Source organism: Cryptomeria japonica, chromosome 7, assembly GCF_030272615.1.
Source record: "Cryptomeria japonica chromosome 7, Sugi_1.0, whole genome shotgun sequence".
Lineage (NCBI taxonomy): Eukaryota > Viridiplantae > Streptophyta > Pinopsida > Cupressales > Cupressaceae > Cryptomeria > Cryptomeria japonica.
The window spans coordinates 677804866-677826719 of NC_081411.1; the positions used below are offsets into that span (position 1 = coordinate 677804866).

The 21854-nt window shown below is 41.6% G+C and overlaps 1 protein-coding gene across 5 annotated transcripts in view; it reads left to right on the top strand.

Moving 5' to 3' along the window:
* The window catches only part of LOC131040382 (probable pre-mRNA-splicing factor ATP-dependent RNA helicase DEAH9), a 229780-nt gene that overhangs the window by 162157 nt on the left and 45769 nt on the right, over nucleotides 1–21854 (top strand). For 4 of the 5 annotated variants that reach the window (XM_057973287.2, XM_057973289.2, XM_057973291.2 and 1 more), the window contains exon 15: nucleotides 18967–19054. In XM_057973287.2, the coding sequence (XP_057829270.2) occupies nucleotides 18967–19054 (88 nt within the window). The remainder of the gene's footprint in view (nucleotides 1–18966; nucleotides 19055–21854) is intronic. The other variant, XM_057973290.2, reaches the window with a different exon arrangement.

Genomic DNA, 21854 nt, shown 5'->3' on the forward strand with positions numbered 1-21854 from the left:
AGCATGGTATGAAAGAATTGATCACTATCTCTTGGAATTAGGGTTTTCCAAGAATGAAGTAGATCCAAATCTCTACTACAAAGTAATCAATGGTGAATTATTAATTCTTATTCTTTATGTTGATGATCTACTAATCACAGGAGAGGATAATCGTATTTCTCGGTATAAGAAAGAATTAGCCTCTGATTTATGCAACAAGAACCCTAGGATTTAGGAATTCTTCACTACTTCCTTGGATTGGAAGTTTCGCAGCAGGCAGATGGTATAATCCTTAATCAAGGAAAATACATCATTGATATACTCAAGAGATTTGGAATGATGGATTGTAGATTCATGACCACACCTATGGAGACAAATCTGCACCAGCTAAAGGAAGCAGTTGTAGAATCAGAGTTTGCAGATCCTACCCTCTATAGACAAATTATTGGATCTCTGATGTATTTGGTAAACACAAGACCTGATATATGTTATGTTATTAATGCACTAAGTCAGTTCATGTGTGAACCTAGGGAAATACATCTTGTTGTTGCAAAACATATTCTGAGATATCTTCGAGGAACTATTGGTTTTGGTCTGAAATATAAACATGTAGACCTTGACCTACATAGATTCACTGATTCTGATTGGGTTGGAAGCGTAGTTGACAGGAAAAGCACATTAGGATGTTGCTTCAGTTTAGGATCAGGAATGATCTCATGGATATGTAGAAAACAGTCTTCAGTTGCTCAAAGTTCTACAGAAGTTGAATACATTGCAGCCTCCATGGGAGCAAGAGAAGCAGTATGGCTCTGGAAACTGCTTGTAGGACTGTTTGGTCAGCCCTTAAATCCTACTGTCATCTATTGCGACAATCAGAGTTGCATCAAGCTTTTGATGAATCTAGTATTCCATGACAGGTCTAAACACATTGAGATTCCTTATCACTATGTTCGAGATATGGTGGAAAGGAATGTGATCCGATTGAATTATATTAGTACAGGTGACCAGATTGCAGACATTCTTACCAAGCCTCTCTTCAGGATCAAGATTGAACATTATTTAATTTTGAGATAGAGTCTCATTTATTCTGATATACTAATATATTTAAGATGTTTAATGTGTAAACTCTTTTATTTGTCATGTGTGTGACTCCATGACTTCATGGGCCCTCCTGTGAACATTATTGAAGGGTGATGACTTTTCAATAAGAACACTTGTTTCAAATTGATATTGTAAGTTGACGATTTTACAATTATCAATTTATCTATCTTGATGGATATCATGTGACTTGATATCTGTGGACATGTCATGATAGTATATATATCTCTGAGACATTATGGTAGATATCAGTTGGTTGGTATCATTAAATAAACCATAATTATGATAGAGATCTTCATGGTGAATATTATGGACATAATATTCATGGACATGCCATGAATCATTATCAGTATGGTAGGCATCATGTGACTTGATGCCAGTGCACATACGTTACTTGATAACTATGAGTTATGGTGAGTATCATGAGACTTGATACTCATTGTTGAACCATATCTCTGGACATCACTATGGTGTGATATCTCTTCTCTTCACAATCAATGGATGAATTGTGATTTTTCTCTAAATGTGTCCTCCCTAGTTAAGAGGGAGTGTTAATTCTGGTAACGTCGGTCATACAACTTCAAAATTCCGATGCTTACTTGTTAACATATTTGTGTTCACGTTAACAATAAACAATAAATAAATTGAATTTATTGTGGTGATTGCCACCGGTCACACCCCTTTATGTTATCGGGCTGGGGATATTATTTATGCCACCGGTTACACTCCTTAATGATAACGGGCTGGGTTAAACGATTTGTAATAAATCCCGATATGTTTGTTAACGTGCTGAGTGGTACGTAGGGAGAGATGTGTCTTCCCACGTGGAAAGACATATCTCTTCCCTACATACCCTCTCATTCACTTAGATATATAACACGTGGGAAGACATATCTCTTCCCGACATACCCTCTCATTCACTTAGATATATAACACGCATACAATGGAGAGGAGGACAATACCAAAAATTCATAAGTGTTGTGCTTCCTTCATTCACACTACTGCAGTTCGAAGTAAATTCTAGACTATACCTTTCATCCGTTCTAGCCTCTTGATCACAGAATTTAATTAAACTTAACAAGTTCATCCATAGGGGACTTAGGATAAGGAGGTATTTTAGGGTGCTTGAACGATCCTCTACCCTAGGCCGAAGAGCGGAGATTCCATCCCTCATGGCCTCATGTGGCCCTTTCCATGCATATGAGGGGTTGTACCTAGTGAGGGATCCTATAGCAGTTCCCCTCTTCTTGCCACCCTCATTCTGCTCCCTATGATTGGGGTTCCTTAATCCAATGGTCAACCATGATAGAGGTTTGAGGCGAAACTACAATAGGGTGTCTGAAAAATCCTTCTCGTCTAAGCCCAAGGGCGGGGCTCTCCTTGCACCCCCTTGGCCTCATAGGACTATCTATCACCACCATGAGGTGGCATGCTTAGAAGAGAACCTCATTACTGTTTCCTCTCCTTGTATTCCCTTATTATCCTCATCATGGTTGATTTCATCTTTTAAACAGACATATTAAGAATTACACATTATTGTCTATATTCTATATATAAGAGATCATGTAATAATATCATACCCTTAGATTGCATACACACTATTCATATGTGAGTACTTATACATAAGGTTCATTATGTGACCTACCACAAGATTTATTATTTCATATTAAATCACAGTTGTAATACTAAATCTCTGTATGCCTGAGTTTGATCATCTTATATCAGACCTGCCCCTGTTCAATGTCTTCATTTGGAGATTGATATTGGGACTTATATCTTCTCATTGGGGGAGGGGGAGGTATGTCACTTCCCACGTATGTCTATTTGCAAAAGGGGTGCCCCTTGGCTTCGTTTCCCTAACCCTTAACTAACCTTTAGTGGATCACACCACTTGGGAGATTAATCCACAACTTAAGTTTACCTGATCCTTATTATTTTCAGCCCACTCGATTCCTGGTTGGAATTGCTACCTTAAGGAAATCATTTGTCTCTTAATTTAATGTGTCTCTTGGAAACTGTTTGTTTAGTGATTTGTTAAGGTATACAAGTTCGCTGATTAGGGAAAGGAATTGTTTTATGTGGAGGTTGGCCTAGGTAGCAGAAAATTGCAAAGTCGTATGGATAAGTCAATTTTCAGTTGATAGACACATAGCTAATTTTTATTATATTATTTTCTTTTAAGGATGGTGCGAGAAGGTCGTAAGGCGGGGGTATGACAGCTTTCCATAAGTCATCATATTTAGCAATAGTTAACTTCCCAACCATTTTCTGCAGATCATAATTTTGTGTTCTACCTACATGGGGTCTATATGCTTCATTCTCACATCAATCTAATCTCTCAATGAAATGGCAGCCTAGAACTCTGGACCCTCCACTTTCCCAATCATACCTAAGATGATCGTGTAAATCTATTATTTGGGGCTCATATCAACTTGTGGTCGAGCGCTAGGTGGAAAGGTAGGCATAAGAGGCCTAGAAGTTATGGTTCTAGTTCACTGATTCACATTCCCACCGTGATTAGAGTTCTCTCCTTGACCATTGTTGTCTCCATTATTGCCACCAATGTTTGTATTATTTGCAATTGTTTGCACTAATGTTCACTCCCAATTGTGGAGTCATTTATTCTATAACAAGTCCCAAATGTTGATTTTGTTTTTGTGCTCTCTGTTCCACAGCTTGTTGTCCTCTAACTAGAGCATCCAGCAAATTCAAAAACCATTCTTCTCCTAGATCTCTTGGATTTCTATCACCCATATTTCTTGTATTTTGCTCTTCTATTGCCCTCTATTCTTCTACAACCAAATTAGTATTAGATCTGTTCCTAGGAGTGTTGTAATGATGTGTGAGAGGTTGTTGGTCAAATCCTAACATAACACTGCTTTATCATATTGAACCCTTCAGGATAGCAGGATACACTGCTCCGATACCACTGTAATATGCAACCTTTTTATGCCTTTTTTTGTGTGTTTGTGTTTTGCAATTGTTTATTGATGAAAGATTACAGATAATAGAAATACTTGCAGCAATTAAATAACTCAGAAATTTACAAAAATATTCAGGAAACCCACAAAGCTGAAATAACTCAGATTTAATGTCAGAACTGTAGATATAATATATCTCAAAAATATGAACAACCTAGTTCATGAGATGACATAACAAATGGATTACAAACATACCTAGAAATCTGATTGACATTGATAGTTTTTTGTACTTGCAACCAGCCTCTGCAAGCTCCCAGAAAGGGAGGCCACAAGCAGAAATGGCCTCTTTTGCTGATGAAACTGGAATACAATGCAACAAGAACCCTAGGTGCTACTCTGAAGCCAAACAATACATGCCAAACGCCAACTAGAAGCCAAAGAATCTCAATGCTCCACCCCAAAATGGTATGGCTAGCTGTAGTGACAGTATGGCCAGCCAAGGAAGATTTTTCAAACAACAAACTTTCAAAAACCTCCTTAAATTGATCTCCACAAATGAACACAACTGTGCTTTCTGTGTGAAACCACCAAGAAATCCTCCAAGTTGGGTTTCTCACCAACGTGGAAGATGTTGCCTCTAAGGGATTTTCTCCTCACAAACCTTCAAGAAGAACAAACTCCTCCTACAAAGAAGAATATCAAAATATCAACTCCGACATCCACAAATTGAGCTCCAAAACCCATTTAAATAGGCTTCCCAATTCCTATGCCCAGCTAGGTAAGTGATTTTATGTGATGTGCTCATCAATGACCTAGTCATGATTAACAATAAATTGATCAAGGGTGGCAGCCTTGATAGTAATCTTCATTAGTTAGAAGTCAGAATATAGGCATTGTACATAGTACTAATAGTTAGTTGCATATTCTTATCAATTATGATATAGAAACATTGTGGAAAATCGTCTTATTCCAGAAGACTTATGATTTTCCTATCAAGCATCGAAGTAAAGCATAGAGAATAAGATAGAGTAGTGAAGGCAAGAAGTTTGATATGCTATCTTAATCAAGAAACGAAGGCTTTAAGAGCATATGACATACTGAAGCTATAATCATCTCTTATGCATCTATCTAGCAAGGTACAGGAAGAGACATGATATTGATAGACAATCAGTAAAGAGAAGGATTGAACAATTAATGATCCCATAAGCATCAGCAGGAAGTATTCGTTCATCCCAGACATATTTTCGATGATGGCTTGAAAATATCAATCACGATGTCGATGTGTTAAGCAGGTCGATAAAGGTAAGATCATTGAGAAATGGTGACATGGCTGAGATTAGCGAATGCGGAGTAGTATATCAGCAACTTGGATAATACGGGAGCAATCTATATTACATCGGGCATATATTCCCATCATAATATATCAAGCCATTGATATTATGAAGAGAAAGAATACAAGACGCTGAGCAATCAGGGCCAGACATTTGGTAATAAGGAAGCTGTGATAAAAGATTATAAGAACGATTGGTCTGAAGATAATTCATTAACTCAGATCGACTAAGGCATATGATGGAGATGACTGATAGATAAGCATCGATTAATGAGCTAAAGCGATTACATACATTCAACCTATAGTGCCGTGGGGAAGAATTGATAATTAGTCATAGGTTATCGGGTGATGAGTACGTACGGTGATATGAAGAATGGAATGATAACTTAGAGCAATGACTAGTTAAAGGCTACGATTTGTCTCCAAAGGATGCAATTACTAAGACCAAGTATATTGATTAAGGATATCGGTGTACACTAAATCATCTATTCACCACCTATGAAGATAAAGATAACTAAGGCATCGATTAGACCCGTATAAAGATAACAAACAATAAGAATTATGGAAGGTTGTGGTTTGAGCAATAAGATGGTTTGTTTAAGTTGAAGAGAGGTGTCTCTTAACATCCAAAGGATGTAACTATTCAATCAACAAGATATAAGATATTAATCAAATCCCTTCCATCACATCATCGATTTTGAAACATATTTATCTCTTATCCTTGATTGGATCTGCTCTTGTGAGCATCGGCCTACTTGGCTAAATAGGTTGTAAGTGCATAACTTAATATCTAAGACAACACCATTGAGTGCAACGGAGAATAGCATATATCAGACACAGCAACTATATTGCTATAGGTGATAATACATACCAAGGCATTGCATGATATAAGATTTCTTATCAGAAACAGCAATCAATATTGCTACAAGCAATACTACCATACATTTCATTGCATAAATCACATCAACATATTAGGGAAAGCACATATCTCTTATTGCAGATTGGAATATCATAAATTGGCTCTATTCATAAGATCATTGTTTGCCCTCTCAGGTGAATAGCTTAAAACATAAAGCACATAATACAAAATAATAATGCCATAGATATCAGACAAGTATAAGAGATGTTATTCCATTCCTGATTGTTGTGTTACAAGTTACATTCCGAAATATATAAGTATACCGAGGGGGTGCGAGCGCCAACCGTCGCACCGCAACTACCACCCCTTGGTTGCCAACTAACCAAGACAATTACACATTATTAACTAGTCTTATTCTCGTGTACAATAATGCCGCCAACATCATCCCCCCAAAAAACAAAAGTCGTCTCCAGGCAACTAACAACAAAAACGGAGACAATGCAACCTATACAATATATACATTAGAAAAAACTAAGGAGGGGGTTGGGGAAGCGTCCCTGAAGTAGAAGGCTGAGATGCCGGTGTCTGGGCCACCAAGCGGGCGCGGAGCTCATAAACCTGCTGAGTACGTGCAGTCACATCCCACCCCGCCACCAATACTTTCTCCAAAGCCGTCTTCACCATATGCACGGCTTCCAGCAGCTCCTTCTCTTTAGTATCAGCTGTCGCTGTCATACAGACCAATCGAGTTTGCAACTGGCTCCTCTCGGTAGTGATTGCCTCTAACTCCTGCTGCACAAGGCTCCTCGCACTCTGCTCCGCCGACAGGCGAGTCTCTACCTCCGCCTTCTCTGTGCGGACCATCTCGAGCTGAGCCAACAACTGAGCCCTCTCTGCTGCCCAGGAGGCCTGCTGAGTAGCCCCATCCCTCTCCAACTCGACTCTAGCAACCTCGCGGACCGCAAACTCATGTTGTGTATGCCTTAGTGCATAGTAAGTGTCTCGGTAGACCTACTCAATCTCTCGGACAACTGCCGTCACCTGACTCTCCACAATGGGCTGACGCACACTCCAAGCCTGGAGCATCTCCTCTGTCTCAGTAGTCGGCCATCCCTGAGACTCAAAGCATGTAGTAAAGGCTGCGGGGCAGCCCACCTGCATAAACTGTAGGGCCCTCTCCAACTCCACCACAACCTGCTGCAATGCTTGCGTCTGAGCAGTGGCCACCACCCGCCTACCCCTCATCACCATGTCAACTAGATAGGCCTCAATATCCTCCCCCTCCTGCTCCGAAGGCTGTGAAGTCTCTGGCGGAACTGACACAACCGCATCGTGCTGTGAAGGTACCTCCTCCGCCACCAAAGGTGTACCATCCCCTGGCGCCTGGATGGCAGAGACGACCTCTCCTACCGTGTGCCCAACTGCCGGTACATGTGTCTTGCCAAAGGAATTGTCCAAGTCAACTACCTCTGCTCTAGTTTCCCGACACGGTGAGAATACAACTGCTCCCTCTGGTTGTGCCAATGTCATCTGAAATCGCTGTGTGAGCCAGATCTCCATAGCCACGACCGACGGGTCGGCACGCATCTCTACGACCGGGGGATGGGTCGTTGTCATCGACTCCTCCAACAAAGACGTAGAAACAGTCACCATTGCCTCAATCCCCACAACGTCCAACTGCACCTGAGGCTCCGTATCCACCACCTCCCTCAGCCCCTGCTCCTCTGCGACCACTACCTGATGCGGTGACTCCTCCGTCCCTGACTCTGCCATGTCCTCGGTAAGTGTCGCCGTGGTTGGGCTCGAGCCCGATGATGCTACCTCTTGCTGGATGGGGCCAAGTGTAACTGGTGTGCGGCTATGCCCAAAGGCTGGAATAAAGGTGCCGCCCACTCCAGATGATGGCACAGGCGTGCCCATCGGTAGCAGGGGTGGGGCAAACAGGACCCGCTCCTCCGTCGCCCTGCTACTATCATCCTCCTCATCTTCCGCTTCTGAATCCTCTGTACTACTGGAATCCCTCCCGCTGTCAGGCTCCCCTGAGGTCGAGGCCGTATCTACCGCCCGTTTCCGCTTCGCGGAAGAGTGCCCAATGTCCAAGTGCCTCCAATACATGATAGGAGGCTCACATGCTGCCAATGGTCCCTGTGGCCGTACCTTTAACTCTGCCTCCGACACTGCTTCCTGCGTGGCCTCTAGGAACAACCCTATAGCATAGTGGGGCATATAGAATGTGTGATGCTGCATCGTCAAGAAATCATACATGCGCTCTGCTAGTAAGGCGGCCCAATCATACACAATGCCATTCATCAACCTGTTCATGAGCATAATCTGAGGGAGGGCGATGTCCGACGCCCTACCCGACCCTGTCAATCTGCTCTTAATGACATCCATAATGCACCGCCAGTGGCCCTCTGCAACAAAGGTCTTACGGATTCCTCGACCCTTTGTGGCATTAGCCACGCTGTCTAGCCCTCCTGCTGTCAAGTTCTTGGAGATTAATTTAATCCACCGCTCCTCCTCCCGCTTCATCTTTTTAGCCTTCAACTCTATTTTCTTGCCCTATCTTCCTGGAATGCCGAATACTTTCGTGAAGTCCACCGCTTTGAAGGATATGGTAACATCCATCCCGAGGTATTCAAAAGTACTGGTGCGTGTGTGTCTATCGAAGGTGTCCACCATGAACCGTAGGGCACCCTCATACTCGCGGATAGGAAACACGGGCATCCGAATAGCCCACTCCACTTCTGCCTTACGAAGGTTTTGCTTCACCAGATCATTGTCAGGAGTGTCGTGCCACCATTCCGACCCATTCAAGCCTTTAAAGGTGATATTCTGGGGTGTTAATGTATTTTTCCCACTTATGGCAGCCTGTGGTGCTTTCGCTTCTGTCGGGCGCTGGCATCCATGGTGCTGCCTGCAACACGTACGCCTGATGATAAGACCCTAGTATTGCTATCCCTCTGGCTGCTATTGGAGGAAGCCTGCAGCTGTTTTTTCCAACTTCATTTCCCAGCCGAATGCATTAATCTCTGGTATAACTGATTTCTGGTGAAAAATAGTACGGTCGTTGGACACCTTCGTAACGACCTTCTTCTGTTGTGTATGGCTGTTGTTGTGCGGGCTGGGCTGCGTGTCTTTCTACGTGCGTGGCGGCTGTGGGTTTCCTTCTCCTTCCATTTTTTTCCTGCGTGGTTGTGTTGCGGGGGTTTTTTTTTCTGTTTGCGTTTTGTCTTTGCGGGGCTTTTTAAGTACGGGTGCCACCGCACGGTGTTCCCACCCTACGATGGCACCAGCGTAGGGTGGGACCACCGTGTGGTGGCACCCGCACTTAAAAAGCCCCGCAAAGACAAAACGCAAAACGCAAACAGAAAAAAAAACCCCCGCACCACAACCACGTAGGAAAAAAAAAGGAAGGAGAAGGAAACCCACAGCCGCCACACACGAAGAAAGACACACAGCCCAACCCGCACAGCAACAGCCATACACAACAGAAGAAGGTCGTTACGAAGGTGTCCAACGACCGTACGATTTTTCACCAGAAATCAGTTATACCAGAGATTAATGGATTCAGCGGGGAAACAAAGTTGGAAAAAAGAACTGCAGGCTTCCTCCAGTAGCAGCCAGAGGGATAGCAATACTAGGGTCTTATCATCAGGCGTACGTGTTGCAGGCAACACCATGGATGCTAGCGCCCGACAGAAGCAAAAGCAGAAAGCACCACAGGCTGCCATAAGTGGGAAAAATACATTAACACCCCAGAATATCACCTTTGAAGGCCTGAATGGGTCGGAATGCCGGAAATGGTGGCAGGACACTCCCGACAATGATCTGGTGAAGCAAAACCTCCGTAAGGCAGAAGTGGAGTGGGCTATTCGGATGCCCGTGTTTCCTATCCGCGAGTATGAGGGTGGCCTACGGTTCATGGTGGACACTTTCGACAGACACACGCACCAGTACTTTTGAATACCTCGGGAGGGATGTTACCATATCCTTCAAAGCGGTGGACTTCACGAGAGTATTCGGCATTCCAGGCAGACAGGGCAAGAAAATAGAGTTGAAGGCTAAAAAGATGAAGTGGAAGGAGAAGGAGCGGTGGATTAAATTAATCTCCAGGAACTTGACGGCAACAGAGCTGGACAGCGTGGCTAATGCCACGAAGGGTCGAGGAATCCGTAAGACCTTTGTTGCAGAGGGTCACTGGTGGTGCATTTGGACGTCATTAGAGCAAATTGACAGGGTTGGGTAGGGCGTCGGACATCGCCCTCCCTCAGATTATGCTCATGAACGGGTTGATGAATGGCATTGTGTATGATTGGGCCGCGTTACTAGCAAATCACATGTATGAGTTCTTGACGATGCAACATCGCACATTCTATAAAACGCAAACAGAAAAAAAAGCCTCAGGTGCAGTTGGACGTTGTGGGGATTGAGGCAATGGTGCCATCGTAGGGTGGGAACACCGTGCGGTGGCACCCGTACTTAAAAAGCCCCGCAAAGACAAAACGCAAACAGAAAAAAAAACCCCCGCAACACAACCACGTAGGAAAAAAAAAGGAAGGAGAAGGAAACCCACAGCCGCCACACACGAAGAAAGACACACAGCCCAACCCGCACAGCAACAGCCATACACAACAGAAGAAGGTCGTTACGAAGGTGTCCAACGACCGTACGATTTTTCACCAGAAATCAGTTATACCAGAGATTAATGGATTCAGCGGGGAAACAAAGTTGGAAAAAAGAACTGCAGGCTTCCTCCAGTAGCAGCCAGAGGGATAGCAATACTAGGGTCTTATCATCAGGCGTACGTGTTGCAGGCAACACCATGGATGCTAGCGCCCGACAGAAGCAAAAGCAGAAAGCACCACAGGCTGCCATAAGTGGGAAAAATACATTAACACCCCAGAATATCACCTTTGAAGGCCTGAATGGGTCGGAATGCCGGAAATGGTGGCAGGACACTCCCGACAATGATCTGGTGAAGCAAAACCTCCGTAAGGCAGAAGTGGAGTGGGCTATTCGGATGCCCGTGTTTCCTATCCGCGAGTATGAGGGTGGCCTACGGTTCATGGTGGACACTTTCGACAGACACACGCACCAGTACTTTTGAATACCTCGGGAGGGATGTTACCATATCCTTCAAAGCGGTGGACTTCACGAGAGTATTCGGCATTCCAGGCAGACAGGGCAAGAAAATAGAGTTGAAGGCTAAAAAGATGAAGTGGAAGGAGAAGGAGCGGTGGATTAAATTAATCTCCAGGAACTTGACGGCAACAGAGCTGGACAGCGTGGCTAATGCCACGAAGGGTCGAGGAATCCGTAAGACCTTTGTTGCAGAGGGTCACTGGTGGTGCATTATGGATGTCATTAGAGCAAATTGACAGGGTTGGGTAGGGCGTCGGACATCGCCCTCCCTCAGATTATGCTCATGAACGGGTTGATGAATGGCATTGTGTATGATTGGGCCGCGTTACTAGCAAATCACATGTATGAGTTCTTGACGATGCAACATCGCACATTCTATATGCCCCACTATGCTATAGGGTTGTTCCTGGAGGCCACGCAGGAAGCAGTGTCGGAGGCAGAGTTAAAGGTACGACCACAGGGACCATTGGCAGCATGTGAGCCTCCTATCATGTATTGGAGGCACTTGGACATTGGGCACTCTTCCGCGAAGCGGAAACGGGCGGTAGATATGGCCTCGACCTCAGGGGAGCCTGGCAGCGGGAGGGATTCCAGTAGTATAGAGGATTCAGAAGCGGAAGATGAGGAGGATGATAGTAGCAGGGCGACGGAGGAGCGGGTCCTGTTTGCCCCACCCCTGCTACCGATGGGCACGCCTGTGCCATCATCTGGAGTGGGCGGCACCTTTATTCCAGCCTTTGGGCATAGCCGCACACCAGTTACACTTGGCCCCATCCAGCAAGAGGTAGCATCATCGGGCTCGAGCCCAACCACGGCGACACTTACCGAGGACATGGCAGAGTCAGGGACGGAGGAGTCACCGCATCAGGTAGTGGTCGCAGAGGAGCAGGGGCTGAGGGAGGTGGTGGATACGGAGCCTCAGGTGCAGTTGGACGTTGTGGGGATTGAGGCAATGGTGACTGTTTCTACGTCTTTGTTGGAGGAGTCGATGACAACGACCCATCCCCCGGTCGTAGAGATGCGTGCCGACCCGTCGGTCGTGGCTATGGAGATCTGGCTCACACAGAGATTTCAGATGACATTGGCACAACCGGAGGGAGCTGTTGTATTCTCACCGTGTCGGGAAACTAGAGCAAAGGTAGTCGACTTGGACGATTCCTCTGGCGAGACACATGTGCCAGCAGTTGGGCACGCGGCAGGAGAGGTCGTCTCTACCATCCAGGCGCCAGGGGATGGTACACCTCTGGTGGCGGAGGAGGTACCTTCACAGCACGATGCGGTTGTGTCAGTTCCGCCAGAGACTTCGAAGTAGGAGGGGGAGGATATTGAGGCCTATCTAGCTGACATGGTGACGAGGGGTAGGCGAGCGGTGGCCACTACTCAGACGCGAGCATTGCAGTAGGTTGTGGTGGAGTTGGAGAGGGCCCTACAGTTTATGCAGGTGGGCTGCCCCATAGCCTTTAGTACATGCTTTGAGTCTCAGGGATGGCCGACTACTGAGACGGAGGAGATGCTCCAGACTTGGAGTGTGCGTCAACCCATTGTGGAGAGTCGAGTGACGGCAGTTGTCCGAGAGATTGAGCAGGCCTACCGAGACGCCTACTATGCACTAAGGCGTACACAGCATGAGTCTGTGATCCGCAAGTCTGCTAGAGTCGAGTTGGAGAGGGATGTGGCTACTCAAAGCCTCTTGGGCAGCAGAGAGGGCTCAGTTGTTGGCTCAGCTCGAGATGGCCTGCATAGAGAAGGTGGAGGTAGAGACTCGCCTGTCGGCGAAGCAGAGTGCGAGGAGCCTCATGCAACAGGAGTTAGAGGCAGTCACTACCGAGAGGAGCCTAATGCAGACTCAGTTGGTCGGTATGACAGCGACAGCGGATACCAAAGAGAAGGAGCCATGCATATGGTGAGGACGGCTTTGGAGAAAGTATTGATGGCGGAGCGGGATGTGACTGCACGTACTCAGCAGGTTTATGAGCTCCGCGCCCGCTTGGTGGCCCAGACACCGGCATCTCAGCCTTCTACTTCAGGGACGCTTCCCCAACCCCCTCCTTAGTTTTTTCTAATGTATATATTGTATAGGTTGCATTGTCTCCGTTTTTGTTGTTAGTTGCCTGGAGACGACTTTTCTTTTTTGGGGGGATGATGTTGGCGGCATTATTGTACATGAGAATAAGGCTAGTTAATTATATGTAATTGTCTTGGTTAGTTGGCAACTGAGGGGTGGTAGTTGCGGTGCAACGGTTGGCGCTCGCACCCCCTCGGTATCCTTATATATTTCGGAATGTAACTTGTAACACAACAATTAGGAATGGAATAACATCTCTTATACTTGTCTAATATCTATGGCGTTATTATTCTGCATTACGTGCTTTATGTTTTAAGCTATTCACCCGAGTGGGCAAACAATCATATCAGATATAGCATTATCTTGTCATTCAATCTTTAGTGCTCATCAATATAGGTGAAAGGAAAAGTTTATGGCACATTGTTACACTAAGTACTATACACACACACACAGAGTGTACATATATATAAGATCAAATCACTTAGCATATACTTAATTGTATAGCAAGTGGCATTGATAATTGTCATTTAACATATATTTGTCTTAATATCCTCAATTACACAAGTTCATAGCAAAATCAGATATTGTAATTCTAAGGAATTCAAGTAATTGTCCCATAATTCCTAGTTACCCTAAAACGAAACATTGCATGTTAATTTATTTTAAATCCTCATGTCTCCCTCTTAAAGTGTCGCCCAGTTCTAGATGGTTCCTTTCATTGAATATTTACACTTCACAATTGGGCATTCATGTGGTCCATAATTGAATAAATTAAAATAATGATAAAGTTAAATACTTTATTTATAACTTATCATTATAAAAATAAAAATCCCTGACTCTATCAAATATCGAGATATTGATATCCATTGCTTCCACCAACACATCTAAAAATAGTAACAATGCCAACTAGCTCAATCGGTGCCCAAAATTGACTTGCTAAAAATAGTGAGTATTGGAGAACTCATCCAAATCTACACTAGAAAAGGGTGTTACACACATCATAACCACCGAAGCTCAAATAGACATTTGATATTGCTAACCTATTAGACAGTCTACCAACAAAAATTCCCTAACCCTATTTCATTAGCCTATGGGAACCCACTGGATAGGCTTATAGTTCACCATACTAAACTTATTAGGAAAGGGACTTTACATACTCTCTCCTTTAAGAAATCCACTACGTTGAAAGTTTGTAGGGTGCTAAAACTTGAGAGTGCATAACAAGAAACAATTGATTGTGGATCTTGTGATTTCTCATTTGACTCCTTGTCACCCTCTAATATTGGTTCCTCTTTTTTTCTTACTTGGACCTTCAGTATAGAATAATTTCTTCTCACTACATTTATGTCCTTGATTGATCAGCTATCACAATTGAAACATAGCCCTTTTGCGCTCTTCTCCTAAATTTGTTATGGCGTTAATCTAGTAGGCTGAGGGAGTGAAGGTATTGAGAAGCCTTTCTCTCTTATCCCATTAACCACTTTACTTCTAGGAATTGAATACTTTTCCTTCTAGGATAAAAGACTCAAATATAGAGTTAGGACTAAACATGGATAGATTTAAGTTCGTGCCTATAATTGTATCCACCCTCAAGGATAGATTTTAGGATTATTGAATGTAGTCCTTGATTGATCCTATTTGCTGAATATTGGCTAGTCGGCTAAAGAATTTGTCGTCTATGCTATTGCTATATTGTGATTGTAACTCCTCAATAAAGACTAACCATGAGATAGTGGGGCCCTTTTTCTGTCATTGAGCACAAAACTATCGATACCAAATGAATTTCTCTGATTCTAGATATAGTGAAGCCATTGTCACCTTTTGTCTTCTTTGTATTTGATGCACATCAAAAAAACCCTCCATTTGATTCATCCAAGTTAGTGGATCCTTTCCATCAAACCTATGCATATCCACCTTCGGTATCAAGTTCCTAGATCCCATATGAGTATTAGCATTTGGATCTAGATTAGCTAACCTAGATGATCTACCTTGATTGCTTGAGATATCTATTCATGATCCTGATTTATCTTGTATATAAGCACTTGCTTTGAATGCATGATCTCTCTCCTATTATGCAATGGATATCCTCCTTATTCTCCTTCCTTTCTGATAAATTTCTTCCTTAATGAAGTTGATTTCATCATTAGGAGTAATATCATTAATTACTACATCATTCTTATGTGGACATTTTCTAGGAGCAACAACATTCTTTTTGCCTCTTGTTTCAGGCCCAATAATGATGGCTACAATTAATTTTGCAATAAATCACACAAATAAATTCCACTTACTCAGAAATTTTAACTATTTCTTACAGCGGCTTAGGTCCAACTTTCCCAAAAAAACACTAAGAAATTAGCTAATTTGCATCCTTCAGAGAAAATTTGTTGGAAACCTAACTTCGCAATAAATTGCTTAATTGGGCTCCAATTTCTCTAAAATGTGGGATTATAGACACTTCAATGTGTGTTTCAACAACACTCCAAAAATCAAGAAATTTTTTACCAAACTAGGAAAGGCATGCACTTCCAAAAAATTTTTGGTGGAAACCATAAGTTAACAATAAATCCTTTAATACTGCTTCAGTTTCTCTGAAATTTGGATTGTAGATGCTTTAGTATGTCCTTGAAAGGCCCTCCAAAAATCAGGAAAAATTCACCAAAATCTAAGAGATATGTGCTTCCCAAATTTTTTGTTAAAAACCCTAATTTGCATTAAATTTCTTAATTCAGCTCCAATTTCTCTGAAAATTTTATTATTGGTGCCTCGATAGGTTCTTGAAAAGGCCTCCAAAAATCAGGAAAAAATTCGGAAAAATATGAGAGATATGCTCTTCACAAAATGACCTCCAAGATTAAATATAATGCCTTGCCTGTACAGTACCAAGATCATGCTTTGATACCACTTGTAATCAAATAACTTGCACAAAACAAAGATAATATGAAATATTCTGCAAATACTAGATAATAGTTGAGAATAACAAGCCACTTTGTGGGGCAAACCTCCAAACATCTCCAATGAGAACACATTTCACAATCTGATGATCAAATGAGACTCACTACCTCCTATATATACCCTACTTACGCCTAGGATATCACCCAAGACAGCTTAAATAATAACATAGAAGCCCTTGGGCGAGCTAAATAACTAAATAAGAATATGAATTAATTAAGAGTTAAGCTAGCCAAGACGACTACTCATAGCCCTATGCATACTCTACGATTAAGGGCATAGCACTTGGGCAAATTCCTCCGCAAATAAAACCTGAATCCATCTCCAAGACAAATCAGACCTAAACGAACAATTGCAAGCGTCAAAGTAGTAACTTGGCCTGTTTTCACACAAGCCATGCTTAACTCCATGTGCCCAATCAACCTCTATGCTTTGAGACTTAGTACATATAAACCTGATATATTTTCAAACCTCATTTGTAGAAGGATACCTGATCCACAAGTTGCCCAATATGAGAGCCTTGGCGAATTGGAAGTGGGCCCTGTCATCATGTCTTATACTTTATTTCAGACCTAGGAAACATATGCATATGAAAGGAACCATAATGAATGTGGAATGCTCATAAAACGTGACCCAAAAACATTTTGGATCCACAATTAAAATTGAAGTAGCTTGCAAATACATAAACATTTGACTACGTACTTGCTTTCCGTTCAATCAGAATAGAGGAAGACCATTGGGATCCATAGTGGGTATGGGTGCAAGAACAGACAGAATTGATACTAGACACCTTTATATCTAATCTGCATTTTACTTGGGTCTGGATGAATATGCGAAGTGGATGTGGAAATATCTTGTAGGTTGCAACCTCCTACATAATTGTAACTAAATGGTCTTTCAAGGTTCAGGGAAATGTGGAGGCAAAATTAATGAAAATTCAGATGTGGGAAATAAATGCAACATGACATATATAGGAATTTGGTCTGCAATTTAAGACAAAACATTAATTTGGAATTGGGATGCAGAAACTATAGGAAACATGATGTCACAAATGTTGAGACATGGACCAGCTAGGACTCGAACCTAGGACCTTCCATACGCTGCTGGAGTGCTCTACCACTGAGCTACTGGCCCCTCTTGGACCAGTCCATCGTCGGTCCGGGTGTGGCTTATTTCCAACACCAACACCCCCCCTTAAGCCACACCTCTCGTGTGCTTGGGGCTCCTAGCCTGGACCTGGCTCTGATACCATGTTGAGACATGGACCAGCTAGGACTCGAACCTAGGACCTTCCATACGCTGCTGGAGTGCTCTACCACTGATGTCACAAAGGTTCAAATATGGATCAAAACTGCAATACTGACATGAGCCCAAGGATGCTTGGCATGGCACAACTAGTATAACATCTGAATAGATGATTGCAACATACACAAAGTTTCAGATTCTAACAGTGCCCATCAGGAAAGATATCAAATCGATTATTAGGAATGGGCCAAATGAGGAGCCAAGGCAAACAAGAGACAATGGGTTTTGCATATCAGGGGCAAAGCCAATAGAGTCATGATTGCATATATCACGAAATGAGCCTTTCTATCCTTGTCTAAATGAATTGTTTTTTATTGCTACACTTTTCCAAAGATGGTTTTAGAACCATAATGGCTCTTGGAAAAACAAATGCAAAGGAAAGGACATAAATATTAAAGCTTTTTAGTTCTGTGAAAGCATTTCACCATTGAAACATAAACACACCATGTGCAGTACATGATAACACCATGAGACCTTGTAGAGCAACATGGCAAAGTGTAAGGTTACTTTGGATCCAAGTGCTTTTTCAGAAAAGAAGAGAAATTAAAATAGAACAAACATTTACCATATTGACAAGATCCCATAGAAAAACTTTTAGAAGTGGGATTGTGAGACTGGAATAGTTTAATAAGGGTTTCAAAGTCTCTATGTACAATTAAAAGGTGTCCTAAAGAGCAGCAATGTTGAAACCCCTTTTTGATTTCTATTCAAATCCTACATATGCCCTAGAAGAGTACACAAATGGGCTGTAGAATCTATCAACCAAGATAGGAGACATGCTAATATTTTGAAGTGACAGAGTGCATGTAAAGTAATGAAGGCTGGTTAACTTCCTAATCCTTGTCAAGTATAATATTGTTCTAAAGATATGTTGGTGTTGGGCCACCTATTTTTTTTCACAACGGCTTGATGGTGGCAGGGAAGAACCGTCTCTATATGCTCCATTTTGATGTTAACTAGAATGTGTGTTCTGCACAATATGGAAGCATCTTCATGCTTGATTAGGTGATAGTATCCAAATATTTTGATGCACATATATTACTGAATAGTGTCTTCCATGTGACATTTTTAATACATTGTTCTTGTACTTGATTTGTTTGCTAGTCCTGACATCTACTTTTTGCTCATCAGTACAATCTGTTTCTTGTTTTCTTACCATCAATTGAAAACTTGAGGTACAAGGCTGATAAAATTTGATCATTTTATTTGTGAGAAACAAGTTTTTCCATAGATGGAATAACATGGCATAAATATGTAAAGGTTTTGTTTCATTTTTTAAATCCTGATGACTTCCATGCTTCATTGTGTGTATCAGGTTATACACAGAAGAGTTTTATATAAAGCAAATGTCAACAGATGGCATTCCAGAAATGCAAAGATCAAATCTTGTGAGCTGTGTAATTCAGGAAAGACCTAATGCTTACTAATAATCGTTTATATTTTGAGCTTTTGGTTGTATCCTTGTGTGATTGCTTGTTTAATTCAACAAATTCACTTGTAAACTATCTATGATTTGTTTCAAATTTAGTATGAGGGTCACTTTGTTAATTTTCATAAAGAAGCTAACCGTTAACCATATTAATGCTACTAGCTTGCAAACTTCAACTGAGATACTCTTCTGAAAAGTTGTGAAACAAATTCTAGCTGGTTTAATTGTTGATATGCTGAAGATAAATAATAACTTGAACTTGATTTCTTTTCTCAAAGAAGTGATCTTGTTGACAAAGTTATTAAAAAATTTCTTATTTGAGAGTGATTTTTTTGACGTAGTTTTGTAAAATTCTTCTTATTTACCTTATTACTGTAAATACAGAATTAGTTAGACAGGGCTGGGCAAGGATACTAAGTGCTCCTCATGAATAAATTGCATTGGTATTTTGTGGTCAATAGTTTAATACTCCTTTACTACCTGCTTTGGATTATAAGGGTTAATTAAACACAAACAATATCATGTATATTACAACATAAATCAAGTAACTTTATTAGCCTGTATCTGGATATTAGTCTGAACTTTATGTAAAGCTTCACCAATTTTTTAAGTTCCTGTAATTACAAACATGTAACATTTAATACGTTTCTAGTGGTTTTTTGTATCTTTAAAATAATGGTAACTAGGAAGGTGAACTATAGAGCTTGGTAACTTAATCAGTCCACTTGGCCTATTTTGTCTTTATTAGCTATTTTGTCAACTATTTTAGACATATGAGAAAACAAGACTTTTCAGGATGAGTTGCCTCCCATTTCAATGAAGGCGACATCCATTGTTACAAATATGTAATTACACTTATTCTGCAATTCAACAATTGTAAATCAAATCTGAAAAACCATATCCTTTCTATCTTTACATTGGCAGAATGTTTTTCCTTCCTATCCACAAAAAGCGCATGAAGATGGATTAGCAGAGTCAATACAATATGGTATTGCAGTAGATGATCTAGTTGCATTTGTTGTAGAAATGGCCTTCTTAATGAAAATGAAAAAAAATGGAGCAGATCATTTATAAAATGTAGATAGTCAGACTAAATGCAATCTCATTAATTCTAAACAGCCATGTTGCACCAACAAATACATACAGCTTGAATGTACAAAAGGTTAGGATTGTTGCAAACAGCAGGATCTTAAGGTCAGCCTTATCTTTGGAGGGGAGAACCCCTTGTTTTAGGACTCAACAAAATGCCCCATTTGGTGCATAAAAATAAAAAGATAACTTTATAGGGAATAAAATGCTAAAAACCAATAAAAACCTAAAAGGGAGAGGACTGCCATTTCAAATGTAGCACATTGGATTTACTTTTTTAAATTTCAGCTATTTTTAGTCTTTTTAAGTTATTTTTATAACCATCCCTGCAGTGGCCCCTTGTTGCCCCTAAAAATTGGAAAAACTTTTGTCGTTCCTTAAACCTAATCCCCATATGAAATATCCCCTGCTCATATAGGTGTAGAAATGATAGTTTTTGACACAAGGAATATTGTCAAACAGTTCATATACAAAATCACAGTATGCTGGTCTGAGTTTCAGTCAGATGTAATGCGTGTTATTGACACCACAGCACTAATGCAGCTTGCAAAATGACCTTCATAATGTTTAAACTAGTAGCACAATGCATGAACAACTTCTATTTAACTCTTCCGATGCATATACATAACTTTGAAAGAGAGAATATGCATCTACAGCAGACTGACATTTAATCAAACAGTTGGTATGCATTTAGAAGATTGAAGCAACAACATATGAAGTAAGTGCAACCTTATTCCTCCTTTAATTATAGATAATAGGCCAGTTACAAATGTCGAATAATGGCCAATACTCTTGGCTGTCAACGAAGTATGTCTCAGAAATTTCTGAGTATTAATGGCAGCAAGCATTGACACATACATTATTGAATACTCATGGAAACAATGTCAAAAGAGAACCTGGATATAGCGCCTTGAAGTAGAGATGAAGAAGCAAGCAATACCGAGGTTCTTTATGCCTCCTTTGTGCCAAATCAAAGCCTTCTCCAAATCGCCCCTGTTTTATATTTATATAACCTGAGCTTCCAATTTCTCCTCAAATATGCTCCAATGAAGTCACTCAATGCTGGTCATGAAAAAGAGAGTAATGGCCGCCTAAATGAGAACTTCTAGTTGCCAAGTCAAATGTCTCCAGTGCCGTCCCTGCTCAGATTGGGGTTCAGACTGCAGTAAATAATTAGCAGCCTTGACTAACCTCCTTAGGCACTAAAAAATGGTCTATTCCCTTCCTTAAGCTGAGTGCCCCAGTTAGAATTTCGAATCGCTGCCCAGATTTGTACAAACCCATGAATTCGAGGGTCTGCTTATGTCCCAATACTTGTTCGAACTGCTGCAGACCATAAAGAAATAAATATTATCAGATTCTCCTCCTTTCAGTCATGAAATGATATCGTGGGCTTCCCCTTGAATGAGCGCTCCAATTTAGGGACCAAGTTGATGCATCTCAAGGGCACCATCACAAAATCGTGGCATATAGCAGTCCTGGTTCGATTTGCTTCAGACCTGATATAACCAGCAATTTCCCAATTTCACCTTCAATTGGTCTTTAATGAAATTGCCTTCATCCTCCAATATGAATCGATGCACATAGGATGACCAATAGGAAAATCTGAATACACCTCTAAACCAGCTACCATGAATATGCAACAAAACCCATTAGGCTCAATATGGAAGACTGGATTATCTCCC